This window comes from Micropterus salmoides, unplaced genomic scaffold (genome assembly GCF_014851395.1).
Source record: "Micropterus salmoides isolate LMB-PRFRI ecotype aquatic unplaced genomic scaffold, ASM1485139v1 Ms_hic_scaffold_16, whole genome shotgun sequence".
Lineage (NCBI taxonomy): Eukaryota > Metazoa > Chordata > Actinopteri > Centrarchiformes > Centrarchidae > Micropterus > Micropterus salmoides.
Genome location: NW_024040707.1, coordinates 25,055,382 through 25,071,559, shown reverse-complemented (window position 1 = coordinate 25,071,559; position 16,178 = coordinate 25,055,382). Strand labels below are relative to the sequence as shown.

At 39.1% G+C, this 16,178-nt stretch overlaps 1 protein-coding gene across 3 annotated transcripts in view; it reads left to right on the top strand.

Moving 5' to 3' along the window:
* Positions 1-7,866: 7,866 nt before the first annotated feature.
* The window catches only part of LOC119905745 (tumor necrosis factor receptor superfamily member 14-like), a 44,884-nt gene continuing 36,572 nt past the window's right edge, over positions 7,867-16,178 (top strand). For 2 of the 3 annotated variants that reach the window (XM_038723040.1, XM_038723041.1), the window contains exons 1-5: positions 7,868-7,969; positions 11,123-11,259; positions 14,342-14,435; positions 14,586-14,711; positions 15,143-15,298. In XM_038723040.1, the coding sequence (XP_038578968.1) occupies positions 11,218-11,259; positions 14,342-14,435; positions 14,586-14,711; positions 15,143-15,298 (418 nt within the window). In that variant the 5' untranslated portion in view covers positions 7,868-7,969; positions 11,123-11,217. Of the gene's footprint in view, positions 7,970-11,122; positions 11,260-14,341; positions 14,436-14,585; positions 14,712-15,142; positions 15,299-16,178 lie in introns of all 3 variants that reach the window. The other variant, XM_038723043.1, reaches the window with a different exon arrangement.

Genomic DNA, 16,178 nt, shown 5'->3' with positions numbered 1-16,178 from the left:
ACAGCACCACAGTTCACTGCACTTCTTAGAAGAAGCTCTCATTTCTAAAGAGGTGAGTCTGATGAAACTTTACTATTGTGCCTGTTATTGTACTGAGCATTGATCCAGTTTGAAACATTCAAATGTAAGGCCACATTAAAGCTGTACAATGTTCTGCAAACAAGCTACTACAGTAAGCAACAGGAAATGTGTCTAGCATGAAGAGCTGAAGCCTCAGAAATTATGCTGAGTGTGTTTCATTCAGAAACAAAATACCAACAGAGCCTTAAAGCTTTGTATAATCCTTCTCCTCATACCTCACCAACAAAACTGGGGTTTGAGCTGAATGAGCTCTGTCTGATGTTGCAGCCCTACTGGCAGGATAATGTTGTTTTAGATTGCCTTTATTGAACAGTCAGTGTAGAGAGACAGGAAACACGGATAGAGAGACGGCATGACATGCAACAAAGGAAGAGATAAAGATTGTGGTTGTGGTTTAAAAAAAGTACTGAGGTTATTCATACGCCTGAAACAGAAAAGGTAAGGGAAAGGTAAATAGGTCATATGCAACAAATTAATCTCTAATCTGAGTCCGAGTTCACTGAGCGGCTTCAGAGCTGCGTCTCAATATTAGTACAAATTACCAACGTTGCTGAGGAGAAGAATAAATCCAGTAATGACAGAAGAAGTGACCTTTTAAAATACGTTTTTAATTAGATCCTGACTCAGAGCTTGGTGTTAGGTAGCACCTCTAGTCCCCAGCTACAGTATTGTAGAAGGCTCCACATCATCCAACACAATTATCAGATGAAACTCATTTATTGGAACAATAACAGTCTGATTTACCAGCAGATAATGATTTTTTAGTACTAGTTTAACTGCCACGTAGAAGCTTTTTTCTGATCTGATCACCTGGACATCATCATCTGTCTGTGCCTTTAACATTGTTTACAAATCAAATATCAGTTTTACGATGTGACAACAGTATAGTTAGGGTTTGGTTAGGTTTATGCTTCAAATCAGGTTTTGGGAAAAATCATTATTTGTATTAAAATTACTACTTTGTTTCTACTTTGTATAGAGACAGGACCAAGGCATTGTTTTACAGGTCACAAGTAAGTCTCAAGCACTCAAGTCCCAAGTCAAGACCAGTTGAAACAGGCAAGTCTGAGTCAAGTCTCAAGTCAAGACTGAGTCCTAGAAAAGTCATAATGTGCTCTTCATCAAAGATAATACCATTTCTGATTTTTAACAAGAGTTAAAAATTTGAAAAAATAATGACTTAGGAAACATCATTCATTTATTGAACTTTAAAAATGTAATGCTTAGTTTTTAATATTATTATTATTATTATATATGCATTATGCCAAATTCCCAAATAGCCCATTAAACTAGCATCTCAAGCGCAAGAGGATAACGGCAAGCATTTCCCCAGGTTGACTGCTTCTGGGGCAATTGGCCACTGAAGGGTGTATGTGTGTGTGTGTGTGTCATGGGAAAGTTGAAGTGTTGAAGTGTGATCAGGGAGCAGGTTAGGACTTTGGATGGTATGCTATCCAACTTTAGTGAACACTTTTAAAATTATTTTTATTACAGGCATTTTAAGCCACCTATCACCAAGACCCTGTAGACTGAAAGCATTCTTTAGAAATGTTGGCCCATATTGACAGGATAGCATCTTGCAGTTGATGGAGATTTGTGGGATGCACATCCAGGGCACGAAGCTCCCGTTCCACCACATCCCAAAGATGCCTGGTGACTGTGGGGGCCATTTTAGTACAGTGAACTCATTGTCATGTTCAAGAAACCAATTTGAAATGATTCGAGCTTTGTGACATGGTGCATTATCCTGCTGGAAGTAGCCATCAGAGGATGGGTACATGGTGGCCATAAAGGGATGGTCATGGTCAGAAACAATGCTCAGGTAGGCCATGGCATTTAAACGATGCCCAATTGGCACTAAGGGGCCTAAAGTGTGCCAAGAAAACATCCCCACACCATTACACCACCACCACCAGCCTGCACAGTGGTAACAAGGCATGATGGATCCATGTTCTCATTCTGTTTACGCCAGATTCTGACTCTACCATCTGAATGTCTCAACAGAAATCGAGACTCATCAGACCAGGCAGCATTTTTCCAGTCTTCAACTGTCCAATTTTGGTGAGCTCTTGCAAATCGTAGCCTCTTTTTCCTATTTGTAGTGGAGATGAGTGGTTCCCGGTGGGGTCTTCTGCTGTTGTAGCCCATCCGCCTCGAGGTTGTGCGTGTTGTGGCTTCACAAATGCTTTGCTTCATACCTCGGTTGTAACGAGGTATGAAGCATATCAGCTTGAATCAGTCGGCCCATTCTCCTCTGACCTCTAGCATCAACAAGGCATTTTCGCCCACAGGACTGCCGCATACTGGATGTTTTTCCCTTTTCACACCATTCTTTGTAAACCCTAGAAATGGTTGTGTGTGAAAATCCCAGTAACTGAGCAGATTGTGAAATACTCAGACCGGCCCGTCTGGCACCAACAACCATGCCACACTCAAAATTGCTTAAATCACCTTTCTTTCCCATTCTGACATTCAGTTTGGAGTTCAGGAGATTGTCTTGACCAGGACCACACCCCTAAATGCATTGAAGCAACTGCCATGTGATTGGTTGATTAGATAATTGCATTAATGAGAAATTGAACAGGTGTTCCTAATAATCCTTTAGGTGAGCGTACATCTGTCCACTGCAGAGGCTCTAACCACAGCCTGAAGGAGGAACTAGTATAAATTACTATTGGTATAATATAACCTTAACATTATTTACAGTAGGTTTTAGTCTTCACTCACCCACTGTGCTTGTAAATAATTTCTGGGCATATGGGAGTGAAAGAGTTGCACTGCAGAGCCCTACTTCACTGTACTATTGTACATAAAAGCCTACTGTATATAAATGTGTATTAAAAGACATAAGTTGACATCATCCTTATCCACAAAAACAGAGCCACATTTACAAGCTGTGGTAGCAGTGCAGCCTTCTCTTTGATAGAAACACAAGTCAAAAGGTCAGAACCTTGTTGCCTGTTGGCGCCACAGAAGGGGGCAGAGTGACCTCTGCTGGTTGAGCTCCCACATAGCAAGAAGGCCCATAAATATGCTGTGAAACTAAAATATGAATAAAATAATATAAACTTAAATAAATAGGCTAACTGCTGTCCTAAAGCTACATATAACATTAGTTCACTTGTCTTAATCTGAAGTTACAGGTCACCAATGGTCTTAAAAATATTTAATTCTCCCGAACAGCCTAACAGGTATTATTTTATTAGTTATTGTTTTTGTTTCAGTTAGCTAAAGTGTTTTTTTTTTCACACCCAGTGCTACTTAAGTTTTACTAAAAAAACGTTAATTTGGTTTAGTTTTAGTCTAAAATCACCTTTCTAACTACATGGTACATGGGCTACTTTTATTTTTAAGGTTTTACTGGTTGCTTTCGCTTCCATAAAAGGAATAGATCACGTGACTTCCGTTTTTGGTTTATCATGAGAAACGAATTGACTGAAGTTCACAGACTCTCTTCATACTTTGTTCAAAAAGGAATAACAATAAAATGAATCACCAAAAACGAAAAACGGGCCGATTTTAATTGGTTTTTCGATTTTTGATTCTGACACCAAAAACGGTTATTTGGTTATTCGTTTTGAAACAAAAAACAGATAAACGGCATTTTCGTTTTAGTATTACAAACGAAAACAATTGGAATTGTGGTCATATTTCGGTTTTCACTTTCGGTTTTCTTCCTGATGAACAGCAGTGCGCTCATCTCATCGAGTAGGCCACAAGTCAGATTATTTATATTGGCTTAACTGTTCTTTAAAAAATGGGCCAACGATCGGGCTGACATTGGGCTGGCCCCCAATCACATCTCTTACAGCACCCACTCCCTCCCCCCCTGCTGGAGCTGTTTCTTCAAATGCGTGAAAATAACCAATAGATAGATATAAACTTAAAAAAAAAATTAAGCTACTGATTACTGCATTACATTCAGTTATATTTTTATATTCTGAATTGTCACCTGCCACCTAAATTTTGTCCTTCCCTTTATAAAAAATAAAGACATTTCCATCATAAATAGGTGCAGAAAATGTCTCCAGAATTCAGGAAAATTAAGTGTTTAATGCTTAAAATCGTCTGGGGGAGGATCCCCAGACCCCCCTATTGTATACTTTGGCTATAAATAATTCTTCATTGAATTCACATTAACTAAGCTAATTTATCATTGAGGTGAAAAGGGGCCATATGCACATTTAAAAAGACATTAGGCTACTTCAGAAGGGATTAAATTAAATGAGAAAAGTTGATCTACAGGAGAAACATATCTGACAGCAATACAGAATGTCTGACAGTCTTACTGCATCATATTACATATATTCTTCTTATTTTGAATTGTCACCTGAGACATTTCCTCAATAAATTGGTGAAGAGAAAATCACCTGAATGCAGAAAATTAAGTGTTTAAAGCCCAAATTATTCTGGGGGAGGAACCCCCTAATATTATCAATGTTAATTATTATAAGTAGTAATTATTCATAATAAATGTAGGCTACATATAGAATTTACTGTTGCTTTATAGATGTAGTTTGGGTAGGCGGCAAAGGGGGGTGGGGGGTTAAAACATGAAAGAGGCTGGGCTAAGCCCCCAATGTGTCAAGAGCCTGGAAACGCCCCTGTGTTCTATGATGTCAGACATTATGTTCCCACACCTCTTAAGTGTCAAGAATTAAAACATCAAGGGATAACATACACTGAAGCAACCAAGAGAGTAGTTTGCAACCAGACAGACCAAACAATAAACAAGTTAGTGCAAAATGTAAAAAGTCAAGAACATGTGAGGGATGTTACAGAATAAAGGAAGACACTATGAAGGTGGGGAAAAATTAGTTTGTTTTGTTTATGGTCGATGTGGTAAATTGTTCTGCGCAAACAAAGAAGAAAACATCAAAATAATAGTTAAAGCAGTAGAAAAGTACTTAGGAATCAAGGGGTTAGTGTAGGAGGAGGTTGAGGAACAATTAAGTGGAGGAACACCAAGCTCACAAGCACTATTATGAGGTGGTGGATCTTCATGATCCTAACTATACTGCAATGGAATGCAAGAAGTCTAATTGCTAATGGACAGGAATTTAAGCATTTTATTTAAAACCTTTAAGATAAACCCAATGTTATATGCATATAGGAAACATGGCTAAAACCACAATGGGACTTTGTAATTCAGGGTTACACAGCAATTAGGAATGATAGGGTGAATGGAAAAGGTGGTAGCAACGTTTGTGCTAAATGGGACAAGGTTTAGTTTAATGAGTATAGGAAAAGAGCATGAAGCAATAGTAGTCAAAAGCTGGACAAGAAGAGCTGAACTAACAATAATTAATTACTAAAAACCCTAGCAAAAGATTAAACATAGACACATTGAACACTGTGGGTCGGCAAACACGGGATAAAGTGGTTTGGTGCGGTGATTTTAATGCACATAGTACACTATGGGGAAGTAAAAAGACAGATACTAATGGATTAGGATAGTGCACTTACTGTAGTTTTAAGATTATTTAAACAGATTTGGGAAACAGGCAAAATACCAATAGCATGGAAACAATCAATCATAGTACCAATAGTAAAACCTGGGAAAGATACATCAGACCCATCAAGTTATAGACCAATAGCACTCACGTCACAGTTAGGGAAAACCATGGAGCATATGATAACAGACAGATTAACATTCTTTCTAGAAAGCAGAGATTTGTACTCACCATATCAAAGTGAGGAAAGGGAGAAATACAATGGACTCTATGGTTATGTTTGGAATCTGAAATCAAAAAAGCATACAATATGTTATGGAAGGAAGGGTTACTTATTAAATTTAATAAATTAGATGTAGGTGGTAGACTGTACAACTGGGTGTTGGACTTCTTATTTGGCAGGGCAATAGAGGTCAGGGTGGGCACAGAATATTCAAGACTCTATAAAGTTGAAAATGGTACTCCACAAGGCAGTGTGTGTAGTCCAGTACTATTTAACATCATGATCAATGATATTTTTGAAAAAGTGGAAAGAAGTATTGGGAAGTCCTTGTATGCAGACGATGGGGCCCTATGGGTAAGAAGATGGAATTTGAAATTTATTCAGAAAAAATTACAGGCAGCAATTATGGAGGTGGAACGGTGTGCAAATTACTGGGGTCTTAAGGTGTCGAGTGCAAAGACACAAGTGATGTTTTTCCAGGAGACATAAAGAAGTGTCCTTAAAATTATATGATCAAACCCTCGAACAAGTAAAAGTTGTCAGACTGTTAGGAGTGTTGTTTGATGAAAAGTGGACCTGGAAACAGGACACTGATAAGGTCAAAGACAAAGGCAAAAAAAATTAATAACCTTTTAATACGTCTGTCAGGAAGGGACTGGGGGGCTACTACAACATCATTGCTTAAAATATATCAGACCTTGATGAGAGCTACACTAGATTATGGATGTATAGCATATACTGTATGTCAGCAGCAGAATGGCATCTTAAAAAACTAGATGTGGAACAGGCACAAGTTTTAAGAACATGCAGTGGAGCATTTAAGACCTCTCCAGTGGCTGCCATGCAAGTAGAAATGGGGGAACAGCCACTAAGGACATGAAGAACAAGAATTATGCTAACATACTGGCTTAATCTTCAGGGACACTGTAGCTCTCAACCCGCTAAAACCATCCTAGAAGAATGTTGGGAACACAATAAGAGTAGCTGTGTCAGTTTTGGATGGGTGGGAAATGCGAAAGCAGAGAGCCTTGGCCTGTGCGGTATAAAATATATACCAGCAGTCCCATATCCAGATCTTCCTCTGTGTTTTTTGTAAATCCATCCATTGACCTGCATATTAGCAAATAATCAAAAGAAATCCAAGCAAGCACACACAGGAAGAATAGCAGAAAGTTACATAGAGCAGCACTATAGAGATAACCGCATGGTCTTTACTGATGATATCCAGAGACCGGAAGGACAGGAGCTGCCATTTACATCCCTGCACACAAAATAGGCATTAAATAGAGAACAGATCATCTATCAGTATATACAGTTGAGCTTATGGTCATTCTGATGGCATTGCAGTGGGTAGAAGAAAACAAGGAAGGCAAAGTGGTCATTGCATCAGATAGCTGGGCAGCGCTCCTGTAGGCTAGATCTGGTATTTAGTATTCATAGCTCTCTGTGTAGATTATATCATAAGGGACTGATTGTCTGCTTTGTTTGGGTTCCTGCCCATGTAGGGGTAGAGGGAAATGAAGACGCTGATATTCTGTCAAAACAAGCACTTAAATCAAAGTCAGTTGACAAGTTCTGCTAAGTAAATCTGAAGGTTAAACAGTCATTAAAGAGAAAATGCAAAAAATATGGAAAGAATACTGGGAACTAAATGAAACTGGAAGACATCTTTACAGTATACAGAAACATGTTGGTCTGGGAAGAAAACTGGGTGGGTGCCGGAAGACAGAGACCGTCATTACCCATCTAAGGATAGGACACACAGGGCTTAACCATTCACTTTATAAAATAAGTAAACACCCAACTGGACACTGTGTAAAATGTAATAGCATAGAGACCATTCAACGTGTGCAGGTTGAGTGTAGAGGATATGTAGAGGCAAGGAGGAAAATAGCTGCAGTTGTAGAGAAAAATAAGCTTCTAAAGGTTCACAGACGAGAACCTCCTTGGGGATAAAGCATGGGGAATATCTAAGCACCTTATTAAATATCTAAAAGAAACGGGATTAATAGAAAGGATATAGATTTTATTTTTTTGTTTGTTTTGTTTTATTTGTTGATTTGTTTTTAAATATGTTGCACATAATCTGTTCCACATTCCAGTCCGGTAGGTGGCGGTAATGCTCCTAAATGCTGGTTGCCAACCGCCAATCAAATCAAACGAAGAAGAAGAAAAATAAACTAAAATCATTAAACTGCGTCAGCACAAACAGGTGAGTCGAGCTGTGTGAGATATATTTCGATTAAAGAGGGAAACGTAGTCCACGTAGAACACTGTAGAACCCACTTGTTGTTGTCCTACCGCTGAAACTCTTGAGTCCAGGTTCTGTGTGGTTCGGATGTTTTCAGGTGAACAAAAGCTGTTAATTTCCGCTCTTACAGAACTGCACGCAATTGCAAAAGCGAAAGTTAGCAGACATCGTAACTTAGGCCTAATTATTTCTAAACCTAAAGGTAAAATGCTGTTCAAAATTATAGCCTACATTCTTCTGATACTGATCCGAAGTCAGTAGTTTCTGAACTTTTGGAGATATTTGTGTTTTATTAGACTCAGTAGGAGAAGGATCACTTCCTGATAGGATTGGTCTGAAATGTAAACGTTTCCTTGATTAATCCCCCCGTTTTTTTTCACAAATCGCCCGCTGGTTATTCAGCATACACATTGTCACGTGTATGAAATTCACATTCAACCAAGCTTGCCATAACCACTTTAAGTCATGATGTGTGTTCTCAGCATGTTTCCGTTACTGAAGTCAAGCCAGCCCTCGCGCTGTTTTGCGATGCGTGTTTTTTCTAGGCATTACGGTAACATCGTCTCGCAGCACATTTCAAAATAAAAGTGAGCTTCTGCTGAACAGAATGCAATTGATGTGGCAGAAACGATTGAATAAATAAATGCTTAAGACACCACAAGTATCTAAAGAAAATATTAAAGTCTGACAGAAAGCTTACTACATTCAGCCAAGATTCGAACACAGTTTTAATATTACAGCCATTAAAAATGTGTAATATTTTCGGGAATTCGCCAAGATTCAAATTGACATAAAAAGAAAACCTCCTGTTTCCACTGACTCATTTTACTTCACAGGGACAGCAGGCCACCCCAGGGAGACCCTCTGTCAATATCAGAGGAATCTGATATTGACAGAGGTCTACAAAGGACAAGGTTGACAAAGATGATTGTCAGGGTACTCTCACAACATAAGACCTTTTTCAACACATGAAGAAAACAACATAGTCCCAGTCTCTGTTTACTGTTACACGCACGCACGCACGCACGCACACACACACACATACACACACCTCTGCTCATACTAGATTTCCATTTCCACAATAAACAAGTCACAAGAACAAAGACTGTGACAGTGTCATTGGATTGGACAGATTATCAACATGATTAATTGTTCTGACTGGAAAAACTGTGGAGGTGGACAGCCACAAAAGAATCATCCTGATAATTCATTCATTTTAATAGAGTTCTCAAGTTTGAGGATCAGAAGCCAGTACCTCTTTTATAGGCCTACTAGCAGTCGACTGTGTAGGCCTTATATAGTTTTTTTTTTTTTTTTAGGGTTGTTCTCTTGTTCGTTTCTAAGCTTCTGTAGGCATAGCCCTGCTTTTACTACAGTGTTACATTATAGATCTACTGTTTTTTAATTAAAAGTTATTTCATCTGTATACCTGCAAGGATGTCAACATATGCGACAATAATATATCAACGTTCCAAACATTGAATTACATTTTGACTGAGACACTTTCATAGGTTTAGAGAAAAGGTACAAGGTTGTTTATTAGTCATTTTACAGCAATAGGCTGCATAACAAAATGAAATTAGTTCATTCATGATACACACACAACATATATTTAAGTGTAGGCCTATATTAAAATATGGTAATATATTAATTAAAATAAATCAATATCTAGGCTACAATTAGGTTATTTATATAGGCTACATAAATAGCCTACATACATCCATCTTGACTGCGTTTCAGCACCAAGAGTAATCCACCTCCTCTCATCTTGATGGAGTCTTGTACTGATAGCTTTAATTGGCTGCCTCTTGCCGTCCACTGCTGTATGTGAATCAAATGTGAGACCACATTTTGAACAAAAAGCGCAGGTTAGCATCACATCGGCCCCTGTGAAAGGGCACTAAACTAGAGTTGTTAAAAGTTGAAACAGGAAGTTTCCTTTTTATGTCAATTTGAATCTTGGCGAATAGTGAAAATATTACACACTTTCAAGGGCTGTAATATTAAAACCAAGCATCAGATTGCTCTGATATTGACAGAGGGTCTCCCTGGGGTGGTCTGCTGTCACTGTGAAATGAAATGACTTAGTGGAAACAGGAAGTTTCCTTTTGATGTCAATTTGAATCTTGGCGAATATTACACACTTTCAATGGCTGTAATATTAAAACCAAACATCAGATTGCTCTGATATTGACAGAGGGTCTCCCTGGGGTGGTCTGCTGTCACTGTGAAATGAAATGACTTAGTGGAAACAGGAAGTTTCCTTTTGATGTCAATTTGAATCTTGTCAAATGGCGAAAATATTACACACTTTGAAGGGCTGTAATATTATGTTCAAATCTTGGCTGAATGTAGTAAGCTTTCTGTCAGACTGTAATATTTTCTTTAGATACTTGTGGTGTCTTAAGCATTTATTTATTTATTCAATCGTTTCTGCCACATCAATTGCATTATGTTCAGCAGAAGCTCACTTTTATTTTGAAATGTGCTGGCTTGACTTCAGTTTTCCATTGCCTCCCAAGTTACCAGAAAAATAAATTATTGCAGGTTTAAGTACAGAAGTATTATCAGCAAAATACCTGAAGTCTAAAAGGTTAAAATACTGAATCTGCAGAAAAACGGTCCTGATGACATCATTGTTAATACATAAGCAGAATTGTACTGTTGAGGTTTAGCTAGTTTTAAGTATTTTATATACCGTTTGATAGTTTAGTCTGGTGTTTACAAACCTGTGATTCAGGTCCCTCCAAAGGGTCACAAGATAAATCTGGGGGGTCGTGAGATGATTAATGGGACAGGAAATTAAATCCTGATCCAAAGTAAATCAGTTATAAGGTTATAAGCCACTGGTTTAATGTGCAGTGACCAGTCAATAAACAGATTCCCAGTGAAGGTAAAAGACTTCCAGGGTCCACCTGTGGTTCCTCATCTGGAGCTCATGTGTGGACAGTTTGAAGCTAAAAACAGGTTTCTCCAGCACAAATGTATCTGTGTTAACCAGGTTTCTCGTTTAAAAGATGTTTCAGACATCTGCTCACTGCAGAAAGCTCAAAAGAAACTGTTTGCTTGGCTGTTAGTGTAATCTCTGCATGGATGTGTTTCTTTTTGTTTCAGATGATGTCCCTGTTCTGCATTTTACTCTCACTTCATTCCAAATCTCAGTGAGATGACGTCTTCAGCCCACGAAAACTCTGATCCTGCGGTACAGAATGATGTTTAGCAGAAAACCTGTGACAGCTGCAGCATTACTGGTAAAATAATTTGTTATGAAAGCAAGTTTTTATTTGCTTGACAGAAATTCATGCATCAAATCGCTCCTCTCCAACATTTCATTCTTTGTAAAACCTTTGTCTTTATAATGCTCTCCCTCACACATCAACAAACATTTCACTGTCGAGAAAGAAAATAGAAAAAGTAAACTGAAACGTTGAAGGTTTTCTGTCCATCAGCTCTGCAGAGTGATAAGCTGCTGCTCTGCCTTTAACCTCTGAACAAGAAGAGAGTGGAGCTGTTTAATAGGAAACCCTGTATTGGCAAATGTCTTGTGTCCTCGCTTTGCACGTTTAACAACTGATCAGATTAGATGCAGTAACCTAACCTCCATAATTTAAAGCTCCTTAAATTAATTGTCTTTCCATATTAACTTATTCAATTTAACAGTTCTTTTTATTCCTTCTCTTTGGCTACGTTCAGACTGCAGGCCAGTGTGACCCAAATCAGATTTTTTTTGCCCATATGTGACTCAGATCTGATCTCTTAATGACAGTGTGAACCGGCCAAGTAACATGGAATCTGATCTTTTCCAATTCAGAATTGTCCCATTTTCATATGTGGTCCAAAACCGATACAGATCGGATTAAATGCAACTTTGAAGTCACTCTAGAGCAGCTGTTCTGCTGTACACTGAGCTGCAGGGAACGAGAAAGCTCCACAAAAGCCATTATTATTCACGTGGCTCTCTTTCTCCTCTACCTTGCTATAATCTGCTCATAATTTCCCTTTCTTACACCTGAAATCCACCGGACCGCGAGCTCTCTTTTGAGTTATCTGCATGCTATTTGTCCAAGTGGACACAGTGGGGAGAGAGAGAGGGAGTCAGTGGTGGGGTGGTTGCGTTGTACAGCGCCAGAAACCGTAAAGAAAAGAACAGGAAGTTGTGAACAATTGTCATAATTCGGGAGAAATGTGACCTGTGAGAGGACAATAAAAAACAGGAGTCTCCCGCGAGCTAACCGGAGCTAACCTCTGTTGCTCCTTGTGTACTTCTGTATTGTGTTATTCTTCTGCGCATGTGGGTCACATTCAGGCCATGGACACTTCACACTAGAGTCTGATAGGGGCCACATTTAAGCAATTATGTGAACTGTCAAGCAAACAAAATCAGATCTGGGAAAAAGATTGGAATTGAGCATTAAGGCCTGCCGTCTGAATGTAGACTTTAACACAGTCACGCGCTGCTATGGCTGTGCTGTGCGCCCAGACGCAGCAATCTAAAGTACCATCCTGTGATGGATTTACAGACGCAATGTGTCACCTAGACTATTGTATTTATAAGTACAGAAATCAAAGAGAAAGTTATAAAGAGCATGGCCAGTGCTGTCATTGTCAAAATCCTGAAACTTCACTACAGACAGCTGAGTGCAGGGGAGGAGTCCACTGCTGAAATGACGCAGATTTTTTCGGGCATTTTCAGTACAATAACCTCCCGATTCATGGCAACCACATTCCTCATTGACAGAGAGGCAAGACATTATGGTGAATAAGAAAGAAAAGCACCAAATGTAAAAGCACTTGTTCTCACCTATTTGAATGGGGACCTGACAGCCTTGCATTGAGCAAAATCTTTGACAATGTCTTCAGTAAAAAATAAAATACAATCTTATTTGGGAGCTTTCCAACCTTCTCCTCCTGTTCTTTTATCTCCAGTCTCTACTTGAAACAACTTTTATGTTTAAATGGCATGACTGCTAGCTTGCACATGTGCTCTGCTAGTCTACTTGTCAGATTTTGCATTTCAGAAGAATCAGAATTCAGAAGGAGCTTTATTGCCAAGTAGTGTTTTACACTACTGTGGCAACTGTGGCTCAGGAGTAGAGCTCCTAGTAGAGGGTTGCCTGTTAATCGGAAGGTCAGTTCAAGGCAGTTCAGTCCCCGGCTCCTCCAGGCTGCATGTCGAAGTGTCCTTGGGCAAGATACTGAACCCCCACCAGTGATTGAATTGGAAATGCAGATGTCGTGTAAAAGTGCTTTGATAAGGTCTATACAGACATAGAGTTGACATAAATAAATGTAGAAAATATATAAATATGGAATAGACAAAAAAAAAACATATATATAAAACGAATAGAGAAAAATAATACAACTATTTGCAGAGAAAGAACGTCGCAGATTTTTACATGTGAATTATTCCGGGTTTGTGTTGTGCAGACGTATTGCAATGGAAAAGAGTATTGTGTACATATATATACATTGACAAAGATTAAGAATTAACAACAAATATGTGCAATGTGCCAGGTTTGTGCATGATATGAAATGAATGACTGTATAGACATTTGTATTATTTGCAAGGGGGGAGTGTCTGTGGGGGCTGCAGACGGGAAGAAACTGTTTTTGTGGCGAGATGCTTTAGTCCTGATGGACCGCAGCCTCTTGCCAGAGGGGAGAGTCTGAAACAGTTTGTGTTCAGGGTGGGAGGGGTCAGCTGCAATCTTTGGGGATGACTGGGGAGTCACACTGGAGGGAGTATCGGTTCACCCGCTTTCACCCAGCTAAAATTTTGTTGTCTTGTCACATGATCAAATAGAAATTTAGGATTGGGCAGCTATACACAAATTACCCAGCAATCATCATTGCAAATGTAGGTGACACGAATCCCAAAGAAAATAACACCATATTCATTCTGTGGAATCTAATTTATTTATACTTTGCTTGCTACAGATGTTTTTGGGTAAACTACTGACTGACACCACGGCAAAGGGGGATGTGCACATTTGAGGTTATATATATATACCACTTGATCTTCGGTGAGCTGTGTGTCTACTATTATTAGGTGCATTCTTACCAAGTAACTGACAAAGTCCAGCTTGTAACCTGGCATGGCCCGCTCCCGTCATGGGCACCTGTACAGTGCGGGCCCCGATGCAGCTGCACTGTCTATAATGTCCATACCTACACCCCTGACTAATCTCCCTCCACCTTAACATATGCAGACTCACCTGTCGATACTTAAACTGTATGTTATGTTTTCAGAGTTCAGTTCAACAGCTTCTATCCATCTATTTGATTTACAACCAGCCTTCACTGAGATGAAAACCTTTTTCTTTCACTTCACAGATACTTGTGATGAATGTCTGCAGAGGAAATGGCTTCACATGTCATCGAGGAGAGTATGAGAGAGGGAATGAATGCTGTCCTGTGTGTCCTGCTGGTAAGACCCAACTGAATGTTAGAGAGAGAGATTTCACACCATCAGCTTTGCAGAGCTCACAACATCTGCTTTACCCTCCAAGATTGAACTTTCTCATTTAATAGAAACATTACATTGCATTAAATTAAATTGTTGTTTTCTTTTCAACAGGAAGTCGAGTTAAAACAGATTGTACAGAATTCACAAGTACTTCCTGTTTGCCCTGCACTGAGGGAACCTTCATGAGTCAGCCGACTGGACGTAGACAATGTTTTCTTTGTTCAACTTGTGTTGAAAGTAGGTTTCTGTGAATATTTCTTCAACAGTAGAAACTTAGAGCCTGGAGTTAAAGGCAGTACGTCTTATTACTGCAAGTTCCACTGTTAATACTGTGGAACAACTGAGGAAACTGTTTTAACAATGTCATTGTGTAGAAGCAGAAAGTCTTTTTAATGAGTTTACTGTACATTACTGATTTTGCTCTTAAAGTGCCACAATACATGCAGAAACAAAGACCTTGTGTGTTGTGAAATACTCTGAAATACTGAGTGAAGATATTTTGTCACAAGTAAGCCACAAGACATTCAACATGATTTCTTTTGCAGTGGAATTATTACGCTGTTAACATCAGCACAGCCTTTGCTGTATTTTCCTTAATGTTTAAGCCTGAAAAAAAAAGCATGTTGGTCTAGAAGATTAAAAGTGTAGTATCTCGTATGTGCTGACAGGTTCTGGTTTGAAGATAAATACGTCATGTACAACAACATCAGATGCAGTTTGTGAACCACTGGAGGGATTCTACTGTCTGGAATCTACAGAGAACGGCTGTATGACAGCACAGAGACACACAAGCTGTCAACCAGGACAATACATCAGCCAGAAAGGTTGGTTTCTTTCTGCTGACTTTTAGGCTATAACTATAGTTTATGTTTTAAAATATAGCAGGAAGCGGCAGTGATTGGGATCCAAGCAAGTTGCGAAAAAACACAACATTTGAGAAGAACAGATGCAGACGACTTGAGAGATTGAAGTGATGAAAGAATTTTGACTTTGAGATAATTGGGAAAACGCAAAACTTGATTTTTACAGCATCACCTTGAGATCAGAGAGTGTCATTATGTACCTGACTGCTGGGTGAAATGTTCAACCCACCTGTGACATTTTGTTTTTCAAAGGTTTAAAGTTTAAGCCGTACAAACACTTTCAGGCAGAGAAAATTAAGAAGAAAGTGTCACAGGCTTCAAATAAAAGAGAACTTAGACTCACTATGATCTGAACACCCCCATTGTCAGCCAGTCTGACTCAGTCACCTGGGGTTTTGAACCCTGAAACTTCAGATCTCCAGAGTAGGTGACGTGCTGACTGAGCTACTGGTGAGAGGCTGTTTCCACACACCTTCTCACAAGTTGAGGTAGTGACGTCAAATGTGCCAGACCTGGACAGTTTTGTCAGTTTAAATTTAAAATGCTTACAACAGTCAAGATGTTGGTGAGAAATTTCTGAAATAAATCCCACATCATTCTGCATTTCAGAAGAATCAGAATTCAGAAGGAGCTGCTGGTGCTCTGTCTCCCTTCTACCCCACACACACGCTACGCTAGACATGCGCACTGACACCCTCTACTTAAGGGTTAGGGTTACCATTTTGGGTTTATTCCCGCAATTTAAAAAGATTCTTTCTTTCTTTTCACATGTTTACTTACAGCATTATATGTTGATGTTCATAAAATAATGGCAGTAAATGAACTTATTGGGAGTTCTATG